General features: G+C 41.8%; 2 protein-coding genes across 6 annotated transcripts in view; one reads left to right on the forward strand and one right to left on the reverse strand.

The window, feature by feature from the left end:
• Window positions 1-2,929: 2,929 nt before the first annotated feature.
• GPX2 (glutathione peroxidase 2) lies at window positions 2,930-7,092 on the forward strand. 2 transcript variants are annotated; one of them, XM_010383707.2, is made up of 2 exons: window positions 2,930-3,328; window positions 6,409-7,092. In XM_010383707.2, exons 1-2 carry the CDS (start codon window positions 3,107-3,109, stop codon window positions 6,757-6,759), a joined length of 573 nt encoding a protein of 190 aa, XP_010382009.2. In that variant the 5' UTR covers window positions 2,930-3,106; the 3' UTR covers window positions 6,760-7,092. The 2 variants fall into 2 exon arrangements, with proteins under 2 accessions (XP_010382009.2, XP_030786417.1); XM_030930557.1 differs by having other exon boundaries at window positions 3,078-3,166.
• The window catches only part of CHURC1 (churchill domain containing 1), a 28,269-nt gene continuing 5,627 nt past the window's right edge, over window positions 3,029-25,670 (reverse strand). The window contains exons 2-4 of one of the 4 annotated variants that reach the window (XM_030930561.1): window positions 21,752-21,887; window positions 19,778-19,848; window positions 3,029-3,608 (exon numbers count right to left, since the gene is read on the reverse strand). In XM_030930561.1, coding sequence (XP_030786421.1) covers window positions 3,537-3,608; window positions 19,778-19,848; window positions 21,752-21,887 — 279 coding nt within the window. In that variant the 3' untranslated portion in view covers window positions 3,029-3,536. Of the gene's footprint in view, window positions 3,609-10,891; window positions 13,411-19,777; window positions 19,852-21,751; window positions 21,888-25,670 lie in introns of those variants that run through there. The other 3 variants (XM_030930560.1, XM_010383709.2, XM_010383708.2) reach the window with 3 other exon arrangements.

Below are 25,670 nucleotides of genomic sequence, written 5' to 3' on the forward strand. Positions count from 1 at the left end.
CAAGCTCCGCCTCCCGGGTTCACGCCATTGTCATTTTAGTAGAGATGGTTTCACTGTGTTAGCCAGGATGAATGAGCAGGTTTTAAAGCCAAGACGTTCTCATCTGTTTGTGTGGGTGAGGAATGGGTCTTCCTGAAGGCATGAAGAGGGACTGGATAATCTTTCAGATTTGTGATTGGATACCTCAGGGGAGCAGAGGCAGACTGGGATCTCAGGACTGCAGGTATTTCATACTTTGGGATATGGAATTGATGGAGGTGGAGAATACTGGGGATAAGGATTGAATGAAGAAAGGAGTAGTACAATGCAGGACAATAGTAGTCTTAAGATCTTCACTACACTTTACAGGGCACTAGTGATAGATAAACTCTTCTGACCCTAACCATCACTGTGTGAGATGGGGAGGGTGGTTATCTATCCATGTCCCACAGGCAAGGAAACAGATGCTCAGAGAACTTAAAGATTTGGCCGGGTGCAGTGGCTCATGCCTGTAATCCCAACTCTCTGGGAGGCTGAGGCAGGAGGATTGCTTGAGCCCAAGAGTTTGGGACCAGCCTGGGCAACACAGACACTGTTTCTAGAAAAAATTAGCTGAGTGTGGTGGCTTGTGAGGCTGAGGCCAGTGGATCACTTGAGCCCAGAAGGTCAAGGCTGCAGTTGCCCCATTGCACTCCAGCCTGGGTGACAGAGAGAGACCCTGTCTCAATAAAAAGAGCTTAAAGATTTGCCTAAGGGTCCCAAGTACAGTGGCAGAATTGTGGCTGGAAACAGTGCACTGAATTGGAATCACTGGAGGGCAAAGTTTTGGCATCTCTAGAAAAATCGCTACAAACAATTCTCATTTATAGTCAGAATTAAGAACCACCAACCCAGGCTTTCTGCCTAAGCCAGTGCTGTGTCCAGAGCAAGCACTGTCCTGCAGAAAGCCATGAGAATTACATGCTGCTTAGTGTATGCTTAAAAGTTGTAAGCTTTTGGAAAGTGAGGCCAGTTTGAGGTAAATTTGGAGACAGATATTTTAGGAGAGCCTCACCAAGTATATTCCATTAGGAAAGGTGAGAACTGAGCCGAGATCGCACCACTGCACTCCAGCCGGGGCAACAGAGCGAGACTCCGTCTCAAAAAAAAGAGTCTAAAGGGTCCAAGGTCACACCCGGAGAAAAGGGATGGCATGTACCTAAGGAAGAGGGAACCCCCCACTACAGCAGCTGGGGAACTCCTATGGCCTTCTTGAAGAAGGCTTGCAAAAGAGCAGAGAATAAGAGGTGTCTCTGGAGGCCCAAAGAGTACTAGGGGGAAGCTCTTGGTATGCACATAAATCTGGCAGGTTACAGTTTTGCCCACTATCAGTGCCAAGTCCTTGTGACTCAGTGGCCTGGTGGGGACTCTTATTGGTTGCTTCTAGGAACTCCACCCAGCTTCAGCAGGGGACACACTTCCCCCTACACTGACTGTCACTCCTTCTGCCCACTTAGGTAATGGAAACTTGTTTTTAGGGAGCAGCCAGCTGAGACACATGGTCCCTGTGTACTTGAACAGCCATGGAAAAGCTGCAAGGCAGCTCAGCGCTCCCTGGCGAGTAGCTCCTTCATCTCATCTCAACAAATCAGATTCTCAAGACCAGCTGCTCCTCAGACTTGCTTATTCTTTGTTCAAGGAGACAGTTCCCAATGGATGTGACCCTGTGAAAACACTCTAGTAAACATTTGCTTTGCGCGATCCCGGCTCACTGCAAGCTCCGCCTCCCGGGTTCACACCATTCTCCTGCCTCAGCCTCCCAAGCAGCTGGGACTACAAGCGCTCGCCGCCACGCCCGGCTAATTTTTTTGCATTTTTAGTAGAGACTGGGTTTCACCATGTTAGCCAGGATGGTCTTGATCTCCTGACCTTGTGATCCGCCCGTCTCGGCCTCCCAAAGTGCTGGGATTACAGGCTTGAGCCACCGCGCCCGGCCTTAATCAAGGCATTTTTAAAAGAGTAACTTGTTGAGTTGGCGGGTGCTTGGAAGAATGAAGTGGCTTAGGGTCTTTTCAGTTTCTGTGGCTTCCAGGGGTCCTCTGAGATGGCCCTTAGCAGACGTCCTGTGATGCACTGCATGGCTCTTGTAGAAAGCATCAGGGGTGGCCTGCCTGCGTCTGGAACCACAGCAGTTTCAACTTCCTCCACACTTCCTTCTCTGGGAAGGTGACCAGCACAAACCCGGTCTGAAAAGTCTTGGGGACCGAATCTCTGAGGGAGGTAGGTGCAGTTCACCCACCTGTTTTGTGACTCCTCTTCACCATTCTCGTAGCAACGACTGAGCCTCATGACTTGGGGGCTGGGGGATGAGGTGCAGGTGGGGGATATAATATAGGAGACAGTACAGTGCAGGGGCAGAGGCCGGTGTGTTCTCCAGGACAAGTGGCACCACGCACTGAAAAACTTCTCAAAATAAACACAACTTTGTTTCTTTAGCCTGGCAAGAGCTGAGGCACTGAAAGCTTGTTTTTTCCTCTAGAAAATGACATGTTCTCCTCCTAAGGGTCCCTTTGATTTTGTTCTGGTGGAAAGCAACAAAAAGAACGTGAACAGGAATATGTATATTTCAGTTGTCATCTGAGTCCTGTGGACGGGGGCTCAGTTCTCTTCTTCATCTTTCAGATCTCCGCAGACCCTGCCCTCTCCCTGTACAATTCAGAGATTGACACTCAGCAGGCATTCAATAAATGTCTGTGTCAAGTGAGAACAGCTTGATGGGGCAAGTAGGAGTCAATCCTGCATCCCTCCCTCCCTTTTTTTCCTCTCCATTCGACCTTTAGGGCTCTGGTTTCCTGTAAGCAGTGAATTATTTACCTCTGCTCATAGATATCAAATTGGCCCTTCCCAGGGTGCAGCAGGGTGGGGTGGGGAGGCGGCTTTGTTCAGTCTGTTAATAGGAGGAGCAAACCTCCTTGTTCAAACAGCACTTACAGGTGGGGGCCTGTTTTTGCTAAGTCATCCTGGGGATGCTCAAAGCTCCATTGTTAGATCCTTCTATCCTCCTTCCTGGCTCCTCCTTCCTCCCCACACCTAGAACAGACTCATAAGGGGCTCAGGCCTCTCTGCGGGGCTCACTCTGCGCTTCACCATGGCTTTCATTGCCAAGTCGTTCTATGACCTCAGTGCCATCAGCCTGGATGGGGAGAAGGTAGATTTCAATACGTTCCGGGGCAGGGCCGTGCTGATTGAGAATGTGGCTTCGCTCTGAGGCACAACCACTCGGGACTTCACCCAGCTCAATGAGCTGCAATGCCGCTTTCCCAGGCGCCTGGTGGTCCTTGGCTTCCCTTGCAACCAATTTGGACATCAGGTGAGGGGTCCCTCCTTGTAGTGCACCAAAGGTGTTGGGTTGGTGTAGCTCAAGTGGGATAAGGGGAGAGGCTGAATGACCGTGTTGGAGTGTCTGGAATAATGGGGTATGTTTTGTTAAGCTAGGTCTTTAGATGCATGTGACATACCAAGGGAAGGTATGTATTTTTTAAGATTAAACACTAAGGCTGTGTGATTTTTATAGTTTACTATCTTTCTACTATATTACTCCATGAGGGCTGGTGCCAGGTCTGTGCTTCTCTCCACTGTGTCCTCAGTGCCTAGGGCATAGAAAGCACTCATTAAGCATTTTTTGAATAAATGAGTGGAGAAAATAGAGGCCAGGAATCAAACAAGAATTGGACAGAGTCAAGAGATCTTAGCTGTAGCTGGACTTGGTTTTGCTATTTAATGGCTCTGTGCCCTTGGAAAGGGTGCTTCATTTTTCAGTTTAGTTTCCTCATCTGTAAACTGGGGATAACACTTAGCTCATAGGATTATGATGTTTAGGGGATAGGATATACAAAAGTAACTTGAAGAATATTAAGTACTTTGCAAATGCAAGCAAATTGATTATTTAGATTGAGGATGATTTTTGTTGGTTTAAATTAGCCAAGTGGAAAGAGAATAAGCGGGAAAGAGAAAGGTTTTCAACAGGCACGTGCCTCCTCTGGGCATCACATGAACCTCTCTATTTCAGATTAATGGGTCAAGTTGTTATAGATCTTCAGCCCATACACCTCGAGTTCTCTTTTAGGGATTCTTCTATTTCCACCTATGATTTTAATGTACAAGCAGGGAGAATGAACTCAAGTGAACCCTTTCATTATAATCCCCTTAGTTCAATTCACAGTGGCATGAAGGCGTGGGAGAGAGGAAAGCAGGAAGGCTGAAGCATCACTGGCTGTGACTAATCTGAGCCCAAACTGTTCACTGCTCTCACTGTTCTTCCCTAAGTTTTCTGTCTGGCCTTCTAGAGCAGGAGAGATAGGACTGGCAAACCTTCTTTCGAGATGTCCCTCCAGCCCCAGAAATACCTCCAGCCTCACACCATCACTTCAGCCTAGCAAGTTGCTGGACGGAGTTATAACCTATCAGGAGCCAGCCACCCATTTGCATTAAGAAATAGAAGTCTGCCAGGGTGCAGAGGCTCACACTTACAATCCCAGTGCTTTGGGAGGCTAAGGTGGGCAGATTGCTTGAGCTCAGGAGTTCAAGATTAGCCTGAGCAACATGGTGAAACCTTGCCTCTACAAAAATTGCAAAAATTAGCCAGGCGTGGTGGCATGTGCCTGTAGCCTCAGCTACTTGGGAGGCTGAAGTGGAAGGATCGCTTGAGCCTGGGAAGTCGAGGCTGCAGTGAGCTATGATTGTGCCACCGCACCCAGCCTAGGTGACAGAGTGAGGCCCTGTCTCAGGAAAAAAAACAAAAACAGAGAAGTCTACTAGAGAGCAGCTCTGGGCTCATGATGTCATGATGGCCTGGAACTGACTGAACTAGTTTGTTCTCACAGGTCAGAAGCAGGAACTTTCTCCCAGAGGAAGATATCTGCCTCTTAAACTGGAAAGGCACAGGTGGAAAAGAAAGGTTCCCACGGGCCTTTTGGGTTGTCATGAGTGGGGATGCTGAGAGGGAATAGGACAGGGATGGCAGTCGGGAGGGAAAGGCAGGGACTAGGTTTTGAGCCAAAGCGTGCGTAGTTGAGAGCAGTGAGTGGACAGGAGGTGCAGCAGTCTTTGGGTAGCAGCCTACTCATGAAAACAATGATAATTACATACAACCTTTAGCCATCAAGCACTTATTTCCTCAACGCCCCCTCCCCCTGGCCTATTCCCGAACCCTAAATCCTGTATCCTATTTAGTTCACTCCTGTTGGTACTAAGTAGTTCCATTTAGAGTACACATCCATTGTTGCCTTGAACTTGCTCTGCTGTTATGGCACCTGAAAACTAGATGTCCTTGGATGGGGGTCTTCCTTCATCAAAGCTTCTTCCCATTTGTACTTCAGTTCTAGGACAAGGCAAGAAGAAAGCAAGAAGCTGTAAATCCCATTCCTCTGGGTCTCAATTTCACCCTCAGTTCAAGAAGCTGAATAGGCAGAGGCAAAGGCTATACTCCACACACGTGTGATTGAAAGCAGGCGAGGCAAAACCAGGGCAGAGGGAAAGGGGGTGTGTGTGTAGGTATGGATATATGGGAAGGTAGGTCGGTAGGTTAGTTGAAGAGGAGGTTCTAAGCAGTATAACCTAACTCTCTTTTCTCTTTCTTCTGCTTCAGACACTTTATTTTGTTTTTTGTTTTTTTTTTTGAGGCGGAGTCTCGCTCTGTCGCCCGGACTGGAGTGCAGTGGCCGGATCTCAGCTCACTGCAAGCTCCGCCTCTCGGGTTTACGCCATTCTCCTGCCTCAGCCTCCCGAGTAGCTGGGACTACAGGAGCCCGCCACCTCGCCCGGCTAGTTTTTGTATTTTTAGTAGAGACGGGGTTTCACTGTGTTAGCCAGGATGGTCTCGATCTCCTGACCTTGTGATCCGCCCGTCTCGGCCTCCCAAAGTGCTGGGATTACAGGCTTGAGCCACCGCGCTCGGCCTGCTTCAGACACTTTAACAACTGCTTAGGGTAGACTGGAAACAAAAGCAACAGTTCAGAAGTGCTAAATCTTGAAGAGCAGCCAAAGCATGGGCAACAGAATGAGACCTCATCTCTACAAACAAAAACAAAACAAAACAAAACATTAGCCGGGCATGGTGCCCTATGTCTGTAGTCTCAGCTACTAAAGAGGCTGAGGCAGGAGGAATGCTTGAGCCCAGAGATTCAAGGCTGCAGTAAGTGACACCTTGTCTCCTCTCCTCTCCTCTCCCCTCCTCTCCTCTCCCCTCCCCTCCCCTCCCCTCCCCTCTCCTCTTCTCTCTCTCTCTCTCTCTCTCTCTCTCTCTCTCTTCTCCTCTCTCTCTCTCTCTCTCACACACAGTGAAAAAGAATGATCCTGGGAAGGGAGTGTAGGAAGGTGAAAGAGTTTCATGTTGTAGATCCTTCTTTTCCCCTGTCCCTTGTCCATGCTCGTTGTCTTTTTCTTCCCTAGGAGAACTGTCAGAATGAGGAAATCCTGAACAGTCTCAAGTATGTCCGTCCTGGGGGTGGATACCAGCCCACCTTCACCCTTGTCCAAAAATGTGAGGTGAATGGGCAGAATGAGCATCCTGTCTTCGCCTACCTGAAGGACAAGCTTCCCTACCCTCATGATGACCCATTTTCCCTCATGACCGATCCCAAGCTCATCATTTGGAGCCCTGTGCGCCGTTCAGATGTGGCCTGGAACTTTGAGAAGTTCCTCATAGGGCCGGAGGGAGAGCCCTTCCGACGCTACAGCCGCACCTTCCCAACCATCAACATTGAGCCTGACATCAAGCGCCTCCTTAAAGTTGCCATATAGACATGAGCTTCTCAGCACACAGATCTACTCCATCCAGTCCCGAGGAGCCTCAGGATGTAGCATGCCCCCAGGAGACACTGCTGGACCTCAGCATTCCCTTGGTATCAGTCCCCTTCACTGCAGAGCCTTGTCTTTCCCCTCTGCCTGTTTCCTTTTCCTCTCCCAACCCTCTGGTTGGTGATTCAACTTGGGCTCTAAGACTTGGGTAAGCTCTGGGCCTTCACAGAATGATGGCACCTTCCTAAACCTTCATGGGTGGTGTCTGAGAGGCGTGAAGGGCCTGAAGCCACTCTGCTAGAAGAAACCAATAAACGGCACGTGTGGAAATAGCCAGCCTCTGTGTGTCTTCTTTGACAGGGGGCGGAGGGAAGCTACAAACTGCAGGTGGGATAGAGGAGCTGCTAGCACGCCAAGCTTTGGGAGGGGAGGATCTGATGTATCAAGGGATGCCCTAATTACTGACTGGAAAGCAAGCTCTGGCCAAGGTCTGCGGTGGCAGTTGGAGTTATGGGAAATGTGAATTATATTATTCCTTTACAGCTCTTCTTCAGAATTGGGGAAAAAGAGAAAGTGATAATAGGAGGTAGGGGAGGAAAAGACAATGAGCCCTTTGGTTGGGGATACTGGGAGGCTGTTAGGAGGATTACAGTCAGGAAGACATCAATAGCACTGTGGGTACTGGGCCAACTAGATCTGACCTGTGCCTTGGGAAATTCCTGGGAAGTCAGCTTAATGTTTACTGATAGCAAAGGCATAGAGGGTGTTGTTACTGAGAACACAAAGAGCACTTTATCTTCTTCCTGATCATCAAATCCTCTCCGGTGTTTGATCCTTTGCTAGACTGATTCTCCCTCCCTTTTAAAGTTCATGGCCCGGGTGTGTTGGCTCACGCCTGTAATCCCAGCACTTTGGGAGGCCAAGACAGGTGGATCACTTGAGGTCAGGAGTTCGAGACCAGCCTGGCCAACATGATGAAACCCCGTCTCTACTAAAAATACGAAAAAATGAGGCAGGTGTGGTGGTGCACGCCTGTAATACCAGCTACTGAGGTGGGAGACTTGTTTGAACCCGGGAGGTGGAGGCTGCAGTGAGCCAAGATGGCGGCACCACTACACTCCAGCCTGGGTGACAGAGTGAGACTTCATCTCTAAATAAATATATAAATAAATAAAGTTCACATTACACCCTCATTCTTCTCAAACTCACTTATTCACAAATTCAGGCTCGAGACAAATCGAGGCAGGAATGATTGGACTCATTTCTTCCTCCATAAGAAGGAAGGGGTTGGGGATGGGAGAGAGCCTCCCTTCAGAGTCAGACTGTTTATAATCTGCCATTTGCAACATCATTGTTCCTCACCATCAGGACAGTTTTGCTCAGAGGCCTTGCAAGGATGGTGTCCCCAATTCCTCATCCAGTGCAGACATAATCAAAACATACCACCACCGCCAAGGTCAGATTCTATCATGGTCTGGAAAAGATACCTGCTGAGAGGTCACCGCCTGTCACCTTGCCCCACAGACTTCATCCTGGAAACTTCTCATTTCACCATCCCTTCTTTGACCACTAGATGGAATATTTTCACTTCTATTCACTGAAGCCCTGAAGGGACAGTTTTCCAAACTGGACACACTGTTTGAGAATCCCAATGCTGAAGGGAAAATGTCTTTCAATTGTTCTGCTTACCCTAACCATTTTCTAAGCACTTGCATCATATGAGAGTGAACGTGGAATAGATGTTTAAGATCCCCACTGTCTGACCTTCAACTAAACCTGTCATCAACAGAGCTTTATTTCAAAAGGGTAACCTGAGTATTACAGTGGAAATCCCCTGGCACCCTTCTGCAGGGCCTTCTGCTAACTTAAGGCTATCCTTAACTTCACTCCTGAAACCTCAAGCCTTTCAGATTTGCGCTCTGAAAGCCAACAGCTGGGGTATGAATGATTATGGGGCAGGCCCATGTACTGATTTTAGAGCAGTGACTGCAGACAAGTTGCTTTCCTGACAAATAGAGAATTCTTGTTGAAAGGTAGTCATCATCTTGACAGTACCATAGCCTGTTGTTACATCCAGTAACAGAGCCAGCTATCCGGGGTGTTGGAAACATGCTACCAGCAGCTTAGAGCCTGATACACCAGTACAATGTGTTCGGTCTTTCCCTTGAGGCCCAAATTCAAAGAATTATTTAGGGATTCCCAAAGGAATGGGAATTACAGTATAAGTGATTTTGCAGAAAGTCAAGAGAGGGCCACAAAGCTAGAATGAGGGCTCCTCACGTGGGAGGGGAAATGCTCTTTGCTTCAGACAGAACCTGATCTGTTTCGCTCACGAGGAAACAGGGAAGGCAAGACTGAAGGATCCTGTTTTACAAGGATGTTTAGCTTTACCAAATATTCAGTTGTGCTGTTGTTAAAATGAAGAGAAATTAGAAAGTGTTTCCTTTCCTTTATTCTTCATCTTGTTTGTCCCCCTTATCATCCTCAGAAGTATTAGCTTGTGGTCATAAACAGACAAGGCAAAGCTTTAAAATAGCACCCACTTTCCTAGATAAACAAAAATCTTTTCATCAAATTTCCCTAGGGGCACTCAGAAGGAGGGGGAAATCTCATTAACAACTTTCCCAGAAGTACTGAGATAATGTTATTCAATTCAGAGGAGGGACAGAGAGAATCACTAACCTGAGGGCTCTTACAGAAAAAAAAAAAAAAAAAAAAAAGACAAAAACAGAGCTTGGAACAAGTGATTTTAGGAGGCCAAGGCACAGACAGTGAAATTGATAATTATCTCCATGACTATGTTCCCACAGCTATCTCTCCTTAGTTTATGAGACACTGAGGCCCAGTGTGGTGGCTCAAGCTTGTAATCCCAACACTTTGGGAGGCTGAGGCAGAAAGACGGCCTGAGCCCAGGAATGAGACCGGCCTGGGCAACATACTGAGACCTAATCTCTACAAAAAATAAAAATAAAAAAAATTGGCTGAGCATGGTGATGTACACCTGTAGTGGTTTCAGCTACTCAGGAGGCTAAGGTGGGACAATTGCCTGGGCCTGGGAGTTCAAGGCTGCAGTGAGCTATGACTGCACCACTGCACTCCAGCTTGGGTGACAGAGTGAGACCCTGTCTCAAAAACACTGAGCCAAACTCTACAACTTTATTACAATCACCATCACAACCATCATACAAACTACCATTCATTTAATATTTACTATGGGCACAGACTGTGCTAGGTACTTTATATACACTAGGTTATTTAATCCTCATACAGATCCCATGAAAACTTTTTATTTCTATTAAAAGAAAAGGTAATTGGGCAAGACACTTGCCAAGGACACAGAGCTTAGGAAGTAGCAAAGCTGAAAGTTGAACTCAGGTCAGTCTGACTCCAAAGCCTCTGCTCTTAACCACAACACAACAGTGCTTTCTTCTAGCTCAGATTTTTCTTCATAAAGACCACTGACAGCTGCCTGCGCACAGCATTAGATTTAAAAATCATTACATTTAAAAATTCTGTGGAGGCATGATGGTTTCTAGTTTTCCACTGAAGACACTGAGGTAGACAGGATAAGTGATTTGCCCATTGTCCCATCATTAGCAGGTGACAAAGTTAATTCTAGACCCAGATCTTTTAGTTCCTTTTCTATCCAACTATACTGTATCTTACAACAGTCTTGTACTACAGTAAAAAAAAAAAAAACATTTTAAAATTGAGAGCCTCAAATAACTAGCCCTGCCCACAAAATGAAAGAATGAAACAGAAAGGACTTCTGATACACAGAAATAAAGGTCGGTGAGCATAAACCTCTTCATGGTAACTTACAAATAACAAGCCATATGCCCAAGCTATCTCGTGTCAATTAGTTAGTACTGGGAGAACCTAAAACCACATGAGAAAGAGCTAGATTAAACAAAACAACAAATACTGGCTGAGCTTTTAATTTCAAGAGCCTAAGTAGCCAGACCTGTACATCATAGAATGATTAGAGAAAAAGGAGGTGCCAGGATAAGCCCACGTTTCCAATTATACCCACAGGGGATTTCTCTTCCTTCTTATATCTCAGGAAGGGAAGTAAAAAGAGAGCCATGTTTTGCCTAATTCCTAATTTGAACAGAAAAATAAGGATTCTGTGAAACTGGGTTCAAGTGGCCTTTATTAGATCCACAGAATAATCTAAAATGATAAAATATCACAAAACACAGCACAATGTTGGTTTACCAATAATGAAATAGAGAGAGAGGATCTTATATTTTAAATTTTTGTAACATATAGTCCAAAACAAATAGATAATTATACATTCCGCAATAGATGAGGACATTGGCAGGGCATATAAAATTAGACTCTTGAGCTTCAAATGACTAAGTTGGAAGCAATAGCAAACTCAAGGAAGGGACAATTCAGAGGCTATAATGGGCTTAATGCTGCTATTTAAAGTAATGAAGCATTTTCTCTGCTTTCTGGATTCATTTCACCAAATGATTTCCTCAGCAGGTCAGATATAGATTTGCAGCAAAATGAAGCACATTTTCCAGGAATAAAACAACTGATCCCTACAACAGCTGACTTAACTTTTCTGAATAATAAATCTTCATCTGACATGCCCAGATGCCTCAGAGTGCTGTCACTGATATTCTTAACCTCTTCCTAACCTTGCCGGATCCTTATACTTCATATTTACCAAACATTATTACTGAGAGGGGGTAACTGCACTAGCTGTGTGATCTTAAACAAGTTATTTAACTTCTTTGTGTCCGAGGTTTTTTTGGCTCTAAAAGTGCTACACTGAAATAAAGAACAGTGAATATAAACCCCTTCATAACTTACAAAAAACAAGCCATATCTGGTTATGGCTAAACTATCAATAGCACCTACCTTATGAATTTGTTAATGAGGATTAAATAAGTGCTTAAAAAGGTTTTAGCACATAAGAAGTACTTAATAAACCTCAGCTGTTATTACTGCTATTCAACAAAGCTTTTCCCTGGTATCTACAATGAACACTATGCTCATTTCTTTTTTGTTATAAGGCCTTAGTTCAGAATTTCCAAATCTCCTAGATATGAAGAAACACTTTTGTTTCCAATGCCTGAACCTTTAAATTTAGGTCTCAGAATGAGCACTAACTGAAGCCACCTCATTGTATCTAGTACTTTATATATGCTTTCTAAAGTATTTTACATTCACTAGTTCATTTAAATCTCCTAACAATACTGTGATGAACGTATAATATCAATTTTTATTAGTCCAATTTGATAGAAACAGGACAATAAAGTCCAGAGTAATGCTTCGCTTAATAACTATACTGCTACTAAATGGTAGAGAGGCCTAAATGCCAGAGCTTACCATCTCCTAGCCAATGCTCATGCAACTATGCAAAGTAAGATATTCTAAGATCCCTTTAGAGCAAATGAAACCATTTTCTCATTTATATTAACTGAGGTCCACACTGTATTCAGATTTCCCTAGTTTCTACCAAATGATCTCCCCCCGTCCCCCGTACATAATCCCATGTAGGATACCACACTACATCTAGCAGTCACATCTTCTCAGGCTCCTCTTGGCTGTGACCATGTCTCAGACTTTCCTTGTTTTTGATGGCCTTGATAGTTTTGAGGAGTACTGGTTAGGTATTTTGTAGAATGCTCCTCAACTGGAATTTGTGTGATGTTTTTCTCCTGATCAGACTTGGGTTCTGAGTTTTGGGGAGGAGGACCACAGAGGTAAAGTGCCATTCTTATCACATTCTGTATGATGTGATGCTATCAAGGATACATGCTATCAAAAGGGCCTATCATGGATGACGTTAACCTTAATCACCTGGCTGAGCTAGTGTCTGTCAGATTTCTCCACTGTAAAGTTACTCTTTTCCCCCCCTTTCCATATTAGACTCTGCACAGAAGTCACTATGTGGAGCCCACTAAGTGGGGAGTATCTACATAAATTATTTGAAATTCTTCTGCACAAGAGATTTGTTCCCATTCAATCATTTATATTAGTTTGGGCTTGTAAATATTTATTATATAGTTTGGGTTATAACCCAATACTACTTTATTTATTTTGTTACTCAAATTGCTCCAGCTCTGGCCTTTCGGAGATCCTTCAGTTCGATCATACTGACATACTCCCAATCACTGTGATTTTTTTTTTTTTAATTTCAGTACTTCACTTTCCTGTGGCACAAGATACTCTAGGCTCATCTTGTATAGTTCACACCCCAGTTCTAGAATCAGTTGATTTTCCAAGGAGCCCTGGTTCCTTTTATTGGAAACCAAAATCTGGGCAGCAGGTATGCTCCCATTCTAGTTGTTTTCTGACCACATAACTGCTAACAAAGATGCTTCACTCTGGCTACACCGATGTGAACTTTGAACTTTAGCAGAAGAGCTCAGCTCTAGAGAACAATGATCTCCTACGTTACTTTTTTTCCTCAAAGAATAAGTGAGTCTAAGCAGAAAAAAAATATGCAAAGAATTTTCAGTGTGAATGAAATAAGACAAACCATCAGGCTTGCTGTATTGTAAACCAACCCAACATAGTTATAACAGATCTGTAGAAGGATCCTTAGAATAAGAGGGTCATTTGTCGGGGGTCATCAGGGAGAATACTGATAGTATCTTCAGCTTTGCCACATAACAGACACAGCATGGTATACTCCTAGAACAAGATAAAGTGCATAATTATCTCGAGGAACAGGGAAAAGATGCTTTATAACTTACTCTAGTTAAAAAGTTCTCTACAAATTATCAGGAATATTCTTTCTGTATATTGGATCAATTTCTTCAACATGTATCAGCAATGTCTTAGGCTTACTCTGTATATTCCACAGCCTGTTGTTTATATAAATTGATACATAAATGTCATCTTGGAAATACATGGCTATTTCTCAGAAAGCACATATATTTAGTTTAGTGCTACTATTTAAAGTAATGAAGCAGTTTGAGTGTGGGTCCCTATGGAAAAATTCCTATTCTTATAGCTGTTCCTTTCTAGGATATTTAACACTAAGGATATTTAACAACAGAAATAATTTTTTGAAAGGAGAAAATTCACAAACCGAAAAAGCTATTTTTACCTACTCCAGGAAAATAAACAATTATGTTAAATTCACTAGTATGTCCTGTCTGATTTTCAGATAGCTAGTTGTCTGTGAATTCGATCCATTTAAGAGATTTGTTTCCTAGGTTTAACAAATGTCCAGACTGGTAACACAGGAGAGTTTGTTTTAGGCAAAAACCCTTAGGGCAACGTTCTTTTTTTTCTTTTTTCTTTTTTTAGACAGGGTCTCACTGTGTTGCCCAGACTGGAGTGCAGTGGCGCAATGATGGTTCACTGCAGCCTTGACCTCCTGGGCTCAAGTGATCATCCAACCTCAGTCCCCCAAGTAACTGAGATTACATGCACTTGGCAACACACCTGGCTAATTTTTAAATTTTTTTGTAGAGATGGGGTCTGTGTTGCCCAGGGTGGCCTCAAACTCCTAGGCTCAAGTGATCCTCCCACCTTGGCCTCCAAAGTGCCAAGATTACAGGTGTGAACCACTGCACCCAGCCCAAAGCCCTATTCTTTTTTTTTTTTTTGAGACGGAGTCTCACTCTGTTGCCCAGGCTGGAGTACAGTGGCGCGATCTCTACTCACTGCAAGCTCCGCCTCCCGGGTTCATGCCATTCTCCTGCCTCAGCCTCCCGTGTAGCTGGGACTACAGGTACCTGCCACTGCGCCCAGCTAATTTTTGTATTTTTAGTAGAGACGGGGTTTCACCGTGTTAGCCAGGATGGTCTCGATCTCCTGACCTTGTGATCTGTCCGTCTCGGCCTCCCAAAGTGCTGGGATTACACGCGTGAGCCACCACGCCCGGCCTTCAAAGTCCTATTCTTATAGCTTTCCCTTTCTAGAATATTTAACAGTCATAAACTACAGAGACATATTTCTTTGAAACCTTTTCTTTAAAAGCCTTTTATCTCTGTATGAAAACAAACATCTATGTTAAGTCTTCTAGAATTTCCACACCTGATGCTGAGTTTGCTAGCTGTCTGGAAATTGATTGGTCAAGGCAGTTTGTGTTTCTTGGGTTTAGACAGTCACTAGAGAGGGCCACAGAGGTAAACAATGACTGTGGTACAAAGACATTGAAGCTGGCAACTGCCTTTTCCATCTTCTACTGGTGAGTTCAGAAGGGGAGCTTAGTTGTGGAAGTGGAAAGATTGCTTTATGAACTAAAAATAAAATAAAAATACATCCTCTTCAAGGTCTTTTACAGCTGTCAAATACTTCCACTGCTTTAACCCACCAGGCATTGCTATTTGGATGGTAACCTTTTACAGGAAAAGAAGAAGGAAAAAAGTAATAGAGTCAAAAAGAGAAAATGTGTGAGGCTAAACAAATACTTGAGTTTTCAACCAATCTAGCCACTGACAAATTTATACTGAGTGCCTACATGCTCTGCAATGTGCTGACAGACATGAAAGAACAAAGTCTGACTTTATAAAATCTACAGTCTAACTTGGAAGGGGGAAAAAAACCTAACATATAATCTGGCAAGATTATTAAATCAGTGAGACTGATTACACCTATAATCTTTATAGGCAGTCTGGAACTCAAATTTCATTGCAAGTCAATTATTAGGAATTCAAAAGCAATTTCCCACAGAATTAATGTCATACATGGCGGTTAGGTTCCCAGGAAAATCCACAAGTCTTTTAAATTTATATTGTTCAAATACCATAGAATCTAACCATATATAGAAGTGCTTCTGTGGGAAAATACGTCTAGAATTCTAACTTGGGATGCCAGGAACAGATCTCCTTGGCTGCCAGGAATATGATGAGATTAGGACACCTTTTATCAAAATCATTCAAGTAGAGAAAATAATTCCCCCAGTCATTCACAGGGACTCTCAAAGGCTCCAACTGGGCAGGGCCTAGGGGAAGAGACTTGGGAGGGAAGAGCACAGTGGGTGGAATTACCTCTGAGTAAGACTAGATCTTTTTTTTTTTTTTTTTTTTTTATTCTGAGGGCCCCTTTACTCTTTTCCTCTATTAGTCCCTGTTCATTCTAACTCCAAGTCTTCTCCTTCCCTGGCCCACAGAGGAACAGAAAGCAGTCTCATAGTTTCTGTCTTGTTTCTTGAAGTAAACACACAGAACATTTTGGTCGGGGGGCAGCGGGGGCCTTTTGCCGGGGGAATTTTTTTAAAAAATAAAGGATACCTATAATAATTTATGATATATTTTCCATGTAAACTCTGTCTCTCTGTCGCCACTTTTCCCCTAGTCTTGCCACCAGAAAATTCTACTTTGTTCAATAATGGCATTACAGTTGTTTTAAAAACAGAATACTTATCTTTCAGAGAGGCTAATGAAATATTTAAAGAGGTAGTGATATGTTTGGAATTTGCTTGGAAATAATCCTGTGGGGGGGATGTGAGAAAGGTGAAGTACAAATAAAGCAACTTGAAGATGGGTAGTGTACATTAGTACACTGTTCTGCCTACTTTGGACTATGTTTAAATCTCCTATAAGATGTTTAATATAATACAACAATGGTGGCTGGGAATCCCACCTTGAACTTGAACTACTGCCAGGATAGGATGAGGGGCTGGGGTAGGGTGGGGACAAGGATAGTAAGTAATGGCAGCTGAGAATAGAGGGTTCTTGTGGCCATTAGGCTGAGGTAGAAGTTCCCAAGTGGCTATTCACTAAAGTCAGGGCCTGACATAGGTACAAGAAAAGTTCAGAAAAGGGAGAAGATGCACGGGCTTGAAGAGCAAAGAGGAGATGGAATTTGAGTTCAGCTAGAAAGAGGTAAGATTTAGTTGACTTGAAGATAGAGAGAGGGACAATTCAAATCAAGGAAAAGGCATGAATATGGACAGTAATAAGGAAAACAGCATGTGCATCGCTTACGGAGTAAAAGGGAAAGAAGAAGCATCTGGTTTGTCAGCAGGGGAGTGGAGGATGACATGTTTAAGAAGATTAACTTGATGGCAGTGTGCAGAACTGCAGTATGGAAAATGCTGCAGTAATTCAGGCTTCAATGGGTATGGTCCTTGACATGAGGTGTGATGTTAGAGTCAGAGAAAAAGCAAGAAAAACAAAGAAAACAAAGAGGGGATGAGCGGTGTAGGCATGAAGGCTAGAGAAGGAAATGTGAAAGGTATCTAACAGGTCTCTACTAAGACTGAGTACATGTGTGTTCACTACATGAGAGAGCATAAAGAAGGTTCCAGACCACAGACCAAAAGCTCAGGAGTGTCACTTAGAGAAAACAGGAAAGAAAAATGAGAGAAAACCCAAAGGAGCAGTTAAAATGATTTAAAAAGGAGAGAAGTAAAGCACTATGAACCTCAAGGGCAGAAATGCTACAAAAAGACAACAATGGTTAATAAAACTACATGCAGAAGCCATGTAAGAGAGAAAAGAACTAAGGCAAAGTCACAGGATGTGGTTAGATTATAGCAAACCTATGAGAGAACAGTTTTAGTACAGTGAAAATGAAAACCAGTTTGTAGGTGTTAAGAGGAGCATATGGAAATAAGGAAAATAGGGTAAAGACCTATTCAAGTGGCCGGGCAGTGGCTCCCACCTGTAATCCCAGCACTTTGGGAGGCTGAGGCAGGAGGACTGCTTGACCCCAGGGGTTCAAGACCAGCTTGGGCAACAAAGTGATACCTCATCTCTACAGAAAAAAATTTTAAAAATAGCCACTCATGGTGGCTAGTGCCTGTAGTCTCAGCTACTTGAGGAGTTGAGGCAGATGGATCGTTTGAGCCCAGGAGGTCAAGGCTGCAGTGAGCTGTGATCATGCCACTGCACTTCATCTTGGGCAGCAGAGTGAGACCTTGTTGCAACAAACAAACACCCTATTCAAATAAAGAAGCAAGAGGAAGAAGAAATGATTACAGGATGAATCAAAGTACACTAGAGAGAGAGAGACGATAACATGAGATTCCTGAGGAAATGCAGTGGAGTAGCATTAGAGAGGAGTAAATAAAAATCTTCCTCTCTAACAGGAGAGAAGGAAGAGTCTAAAGTTGGGACAATGCTAAGTATGGTGTATATACGAAAGAGTAGCGGGAAATAAAAGAAGGGAAGCTGGGCCAGTCCAGTGAGAACCTTGAAATGAGCAGCTTTGATATTGTACTGTAGCTAAAAGCGCCCTATGGGAAGGCCAATGAGGTCACCCGAAAGTATCATTTATTTTTACTTTTTAGTAGACAGGGTTTCACTATGTTGCCCAGACTGTACTCAAACACTTGGCCTCAAGAGATTCTCCTGCCTCAGCCTCTTGAGTATCTCAAACTATAGGCACACACCACCATGCCCAGCATTGAAAACATCATTTTAAGAAAATTAATCTGATGGTAGAGTATGGAATATGAGTTGGGGGGTGGGTGGGGAAGTAGATGTTGGGGAGGAGTAGACTGGGAGAAGAGAGTCTAGTTTTAGAATCATTTTCACCACCATTTCATAGTTTCTCACATTGTGATAAGCCACCTTCCTTTACCTTCTTCTTGTCCCAGAGTAATTTCTAGGGCAGCTTTGAAAATGGCTGCATTCAGTCATAAAGGAAAAATCAGCTAGACTTTGGTCTAGCTAATTTACAATGGCTTGGTTAGGACATAAACAGGTAACCTCAATATTCATTCAGGAGCTGTACATAACTCATGTGAGTTTCACTAGCTTCTTGAAAATAGCTATAAGCACTCTTTTCCTCCCATAAAAGAACAGAACTGTTTCTTTAAGCCCGGGAGGTGCTCATCCCCCTATGTGGCCACTACTCATTCACTAAGATGTCAATTTTGCCCTAAGTTACACATATCATATAAATATTTCCTGAGGCATAATTTTTGGATGCTGAAGAAATATAGTCAAGATGTTATTTTAGATTAACCACAACACATCAGACCAGACTCTGACAGGTGACTAAGCACTGTCTTCCATGCTAAAATAAGGAATAAGAGGGGTTTTACTATCTTATGATTCTTCTATGGAAGATTATTATTATTTTCCTAATTAAGTACTATCCAAATGTGAAGGGAATTGAAAAAATTCTCTTGGCTGTTAAAAGCCCTAGCCTGATATTTATATCCTATGGACAAATATGTAGTTCACACAAAATAAGTAACTCAACTTGAAGGCTTGAAAACAGGCAGTGAGGGACAGAGGCAGGTTTCAGTTTGTCCCTGGCTCTCCCCTACTGCTCAGCTTTTCTTTCTGATCATCAGACCTGTGAATCTTCAGCAATTTCAGGCCTATACCAACCTTCCAGAGAATTCTTCACATGCTCTCACAATTGTGTAAGGATTAATCCTTATGATAAATCTCTTAACTTTCCAGCTTCACAGTGGTTCAGTATTTCTCCTCCAACTTTGATACACACAGCTTGTAATTTTACTTAATAATATCATAATGTCTTACCACAGATGAGACTGCAGAGTTATTCAACTCTACATGCCAACTTGGGAAAACAAAGATAACCTCCTTATCACAATTTCCATGCTGGGCAAGTATGGTGGCAGCGGACAGGCCACCACTTAAAAGCCCACAACTGTGAATCACATAACTGGGCAGAAAAAAAGAAGCACAATGGTAAACCTCAGAAGAAGCCAGAATGTGCTACTATTCGTTATAAACAAAAATGACAGGGCTGAGATATCAGTTGTAAACTACACATTTTGATTTGTGACTCTCGTGAAGTCAGGTTTGCACAAATCCACCCACATCTAAAGTCTCTCTCTCAACTTGCACAGATATAAGAAAGGCATGGGGCTGGGCACAGTGGCTCATGCCTGTAATTCCAATACTTTGGAAGCCGAGGTGGGAGGACTGCTTGAGCCCAGGAGTTCAAGACCAGCCTGGGCAACATAGCAAGACACCATCTCAAAAACAAAAACAAAAACCATAGTCTCCTTTAATATATGCTAACACTTTGCACTTCACTTATGAAAACTGTGTTTAGATTCTCAAGGGCACTTTTGTTACTTGCCCTAACCTCCCCACAACATACCCACATTTATATTTACCTGAAATTCATCCATGATACTGAATGTATACTCATGTCTGGCTATTACATGATGACAATTCTTACACAAATCTGCTAAAACAAGAGAGACTTATGTAATTAAGTCTTAGAGAGTTTCTTAAAATTTCTATTAAAATTTCTATTCTCAGCATATTATTTAAAGAGAATCTTAAGTCTGTCATATTTAACACAAGAGGAAATCCATTATAAAATCTACCTTGATTTTTAAAAAATTCAGAATATGCCACATAGCAATACTACATAATTAAGAGTCTGAGCTCAGAGACTTAATATGCTTTTATTAATTGCCACCAAAAGTTCTTTAAGAGAACCAGTTAAAAGATACTTAAGTGTATTTTTAAACTAGCTAGATCAATTTTTTTTTTTTTTTTTTTTTTGAGGCTGAGTCTTACTATGCTGCCCAGGCTGGAGTGCAGTGGCATGATCACGCCTCACTGCAGTTTCAACCTCCCAATCTCAAGTTATCCTCCCAAATCAGCCTCCCGAGTAGCTGGGAGAATAACTTGAGCCCGGGAGGGGCTCAAGACATGCGCCAACACACTCAGCTAATTTTTTTGAATTTTTGTAGATGTGAGTTCTCACTATGTTGACCAGGCTGGTCTTGAACCCCTGGGCTCAAGCGATCCTCCCTCCTGGGCCTCCCAAAGTGCCAGGATTATAGGCGTGAGCCACCACACCCATCCGAGCTGTACCTATTTAAATATGTAAAAGCTTTCATTATCATGAATAATATAAACTGTGCTACTATATCCAATCATAAATGAAAACCAAAGCTGGGCATTAAAGTGAATTTAATGGTAACAAAATAATCTAGTAAAAACTATAATTTATTGAGTGCTTACTATTTTAAATATTTAATCTTCTAAAAAACTCAATGAGGTAGATACTATCATTACCACCTTTTTAGAGATAAGCAAACAAAGGCATACTTCAGTTAAATAACTAGGAAGAGGACTGAGCCAGGATGTAGTGGAACTAGAATTCAAACCCAAACAGCCTAGCTCCAGGGCCCTTGCTCTTAAACCACTATGCCCTATTGCCTGGAATGAAATACAGCTTAAAGAAAACATACACTAAAAAGAAAGAAAAAGATTCTTCTAGCTTAGAACATTTATTATTATCTGACTCCATTCTAAAGGCTTAGTGTCTTTCAAACTCCTCTGTCAAAATACCATTACCTGTGCATTTATTCATCATGTGTTCAGAAGGTACCCAAGAACCAGGAGACAAGCAAAAAGGGAATGTGAACAGTTAAATACTTGTCACAATATCTGGGCACTGACGTATACATATACTTAACTTACAGAAATCCTTAGTGCTAACCTCAGAATTCATTTTTTTTTATACATAGTTTATTTGGCTTCCCAATACTGAGGACGAGGAGAAGGATATGAAGGCAGCTTATTATTTAGCTGCAAAAGTAAGGAACAACAGACTGACAGTGAGACTGGAGGAAAAAAAAGCTAGACATTCTGAGCAGAAACAAGACTAAAAAAAACACTGCATTCTGGAAGTCATTTAGTATAGGGACAAGCAGCCCTAAATACTTTAATAGCTATTGGAGGATATCATGGTATTATACTGTAGCAGAAAGTGAAAACTCACAGAGATGACCCTAAGGTCACAATAATAACAATAATAAAAAATACATCTTGTTAAGGCAGCATAAAGCTTTTGAAAGTATGTCCCTGAAAAATAATTTGATAAACAAAAAAATTCAGTGTCTGAATCATAAGCTTTAGTTATCTGCAAAAGTCATTTACATAAACTCTTTGATGATCCTAGATAAATGAGGTGTTAACGACATTTTCCTCTTAAAAACCTAACTAGTAACTATGTGTGCAATACAATAATGAAATAAGGCCTCAGAATATTTTGTGTAACATATCAACTTCCAAAAGCTGACACCTGCTAACACACTCAGGTTAAAAAAAAAAAAGAAAAGTCTACTTACGATCATAGGTAACTATTTCTTCTCCATCTTCTTCTTTCAAGGATTTGTTTGTGATCAGCATAAAGTCCCGCTTACTGCACACTGCACAGCCTGTAAAGTTCAGCAAAAAAGATCCATTCTCTAGGCAGGTGTTACCCTAAAATATCAGAAACAGGAATTTAATTTCTTTACATTTCAAAATCTTTAGTGAGATGATTAATAGACTTAAAATCTCTAAAGGCAAAACAAAATGAAAAAATGGACAGCATTTACTTCTAGGTCATATTTTCCTAAAGAAGGAAAACTCATGTTAAAAAAAAAAAAAAGCAACTAAAGCACAGTGTTAGATCCTTAAGTCTCTGAGGACTGCCATATGTTGAAAAGGGAGGACAAACTGCAAATAGATATCTGGAAACAACTTAAGGAAACCTTAATATAAAATATGAAAATAGAAAACTAGAAAAATTTAATAGCCAACAATATTAAACGAGGCATACCAAAACTAGAATTAAATTCAATCAAAACAGAAACTGAGTCAATGATAAAGATGATCTTACATACTATGATGTTCAGTTGTTTGTTCAAATAGTTTTGATCCTTGATCATAATACAAAATAAACAAACAAAAGTAAACTCTCAGCTCTACAGATGTCAGTCCTTAAGGATACACGTGACTGAGGAACAGAAGCTTAAGTTCTTCATTTCATAAGACTGACACATTTGCATTTAAGAGAGAACGGGTTTTACATCTTTACTAAGAAACTATACAAATTTTCAAAAAAAGTTTTTAAAAAAGAAATTCTTTTTTTTTTTTTTTTGAGACGGAGTCTCGCTCTGTCACCCAGGCTGGAGTGCTGTGGCAGGATCTCAGTTCACTGCAAGCTCCGCCTCCCGGGTTCACGCCATTCTCCTGCCTCAGCCTCCTGGGTAGCTGGGACTATAGGCTCCCACCACCTCGCCCGGCTAGTTTTTTGTAGTTTTTAGTAGAGACGGGGTTTCACCGTGTTAGCCAGGATGGTCTCGATCTCCTGACCTCGTGATCCGCTCGTCTCGGCCTCCCAAAGTGCTGGGATTACAGGCTTGAGCCACCGCGCCCGGCAAAAAAGAAATTCTAAATAACTTATGCTCCTGACTCAAGGGAAGCCTTTTTTTTGGTAATTTAGATGGGGTCTTGCTATGTTGCCCAGGCTGGTCTCAAACTCCTGGGCTCAAACGATCCTCCCACCTCCGCCTCCCAAGTATTGGGATTACAGTTGGGAGCCACCATCCCCAACCCAAAGCAAGTCTTTGCTAAAGGCTTACTAATACTTATTAAGAATTAAAAGTTACTTTATAAAGAATCTAGTCCAATCCCATTTCTCAGCAACAAACGTAAGAGTATTTTTAAGTAATGTGACAAAAAATCACTCAAATCAACGTTTCTCCAGTGCATCTCTTATGTCTGGTGTTGTGCAAAGCACAATGGAGGATTCAAAGATGAGCCAAATATGTTCCTACCTTCAAGGAGTTTTAAGAAGCATCAGCGAAATTAAGATTCACCATAAATAATGCCACTAGGAAGTCTTTCTGGATTCCAAGCACCAGAATTAATCTCTCCTTTCTATGTAATGAGGAATGTCTCCCTTCCATGTACTGAGGAAGAGACAAACTCTGGTGGGAGAATTAATCTCTCCCTTCTATACATTGAGGAATGTCTCCCTTCTATGTATGAGTTAGAGATTAACTCTGGTGGGAAAAATCAAGAGATTACTACACAGTTTAGAGTTATTAAATCATAGGTGCACTGCCTTAACTACCAAAAGGGAAAAGGGCCTTAGGATTAAAGTATACATTTCCAGTTATTAAGAGTGAATGCTTTGATTTTTTTTTTAATAAAATCTACAGAAGTACAATTTACATACAATAAAATTCACACACTTTAAGGGTACACATAGGTTAATGACTTTTAACCAATGTATATATCCATGTAACCACTACCCTAGTGAAGGTATAAAACATCTCTATCCACCCAAAAAGTTCCTTCGTGCTTTTCAGTCTATCTCTAACCTCCATCCTACCTCAGACACCCACTGATCTGATTTCTATTTCCACAGTCTTGCACGTTCTAGAATTTTATATAAACAGAATCAGTATACTCCTGCATCCAATTTCCCTTGCTCGATACAATGCCTATGTTCATCACCCCTGTTGTTCTAGGTACTGGTAGTTTGTTGCTTTTCATTGCCAAATAGTATTCCCTGTAGGATTCAGCTCTTGGTAGACATTTGGGTTGTTTCCATTCGGGGCTATTATGAATAAAGCAGCTATGGAGATTCATGTGCAAGTCTTGGATGGATATATGTCTTCCCTTCCCTCGGGTAAATATGTAGAAGTGGAATTGCTAATATGGTAAAAATATGGTGTATTTAACTTTACAAGAAACTGCCAAATGGTTTTCCAGTTTACATTCTTGCCAGCAATGTGTGAGTTCCAGTTGCTCTATATCTACATCAATACTAGGTATTGCTTTTTATTTTAGCCTTTCCAGTGATGTAAAGTGGTATCTCACTGTAGTTTCAACTTTTGTTTCCTTGATGGCTAATGATGTTGAGCATCTTTTCATGGTGCTTATTCATGTATCTTCTTTTATGGAGTGTCTATTCAAGTCTTTTGCCCATTTTCAAAAAGTTACGTTGTTTATTTTGAGTTATAAGAGTCCTTTATATATCTTAAGACACAAGTTTTCTTCCCAAATATATTTTCTCCGTCATTGATTTGCCTTTTTTAATGGTTTCTTCTGATGATCAAACAAGTTTTGATTTTCATAAAGTCCAATTTATCGTTTTTTCTTTTATAATTTCTTTTCTACTTTTCTTCTTTTCTACTAAGACATCTCTGCTTACCCCAGGGTTGCAAAAAGTTTCTTATGTTTTTTTCTAGAAGTTTTACAGTTTTAGTTTATAGGTTTAGGTTTATACTCCATTTTGAAATAATTTTATATATGAGGTAATGATAAAGGTTTATTTAGTTCCATATGGATTTCCAGTTGTTTTGGCAAGATTTGTTGAAGACTATCTTTTCCCCCACTGAATTACAATGGTGCTTTTGTAGAAAAAAGTCAATGACCACAAATATGAGGGTCTGCTTTGACTATTGTGTTCCCTTGATATATATATCTACCTTCCCACTAATATCAAACTCTCTTGATTACTATAGTTTTATAGTAAGTCTTTAAATCAGATAGTTTACGTCCTATAAACTGACTATTCTTGGTTCTTTTCAGTTTCATGTAAATTTTAACATCAGCTTACACACTTTACAAAAAAGTCTACCAGAGTTTGAATTGGGACTCCCTTGAATCTATAAAAGCTGACTGCCAAGGACTCCAAAAAATTAAGGAAAGCAAAACAGTTTTTAAAAAGATCTAAATGTCAATTTCAAATAAATATAACTCTGAACTGGACTGCATCCAGACACAGGTTCCTTGCACAATGTGGCCTAGCCTCTCTAATCTCACCGTGTAAGTAGGCGGAATGTGACTCTAAGGAAACACTGAAGGAGGAGAAGTATCTACGTATCTGTTCTCTGGGAAGTAAATGCTTCAAATGGCAAAATACAAGTACAGTATATAAGAAGCGGATGGGACTTTCTTTAAGAGCCCTGGTCACGTGAGAGCAGCAAGAGTAACCTTCATCAGTGAGGCGTAGCTCTTTTACTAGGTAAGGCAAGACTACTAACATCCAAATTTGGGAAAGTAAACTAAAGCACACATTATTCAGGTAAGGTTTTCTGGTTCCCGTAACAGGTGGAAAAAGAATGCAATTCAAATCAATTCCACAATAATAACAGTAGACCATAACAACTTCAAGAAGAAAGGGAAAAAAGTCAACATGTTAAGTACCCTTAGAAAATTTGATTCAGATAAATCCTGGTTAAGGATTTGTAAAGGTATACAAGTGTG

This window comes from Rhinopithecus roxellana, chromosome 5 (assembly GCF_007565055.1).
Source record: "Rhinopithecus roxellana isolate Shanxi Qingling chromosome 5, ASM756505v1, whole genome shotgun sequence".
NCBI lineage: Eukaryota > Metazoa > Chordata > Mammalia > Primates > Cercopithecidae > Rhinopithecus > Rhinopithecus roxellana.

What these genes read in the sequence shown, in the direction of transcription:
- GPX2 (XM_030930557.1), top strand. Translation starts at nt 3,107, where the DNA reads ATGGCTTTCATTGCCAAGTCGTTCTATGACCTCAGTGCCATCAGCCTG. An exon ending in TCAGCCTGGATGGGGAGAAG is followed by an intron (nt 3,167 to 6,408) that starts GTAGATTTCAAT and finishes TTTCTTCCCTAG; the next exon opens with GAGAACTGTCAGAATGAGGA.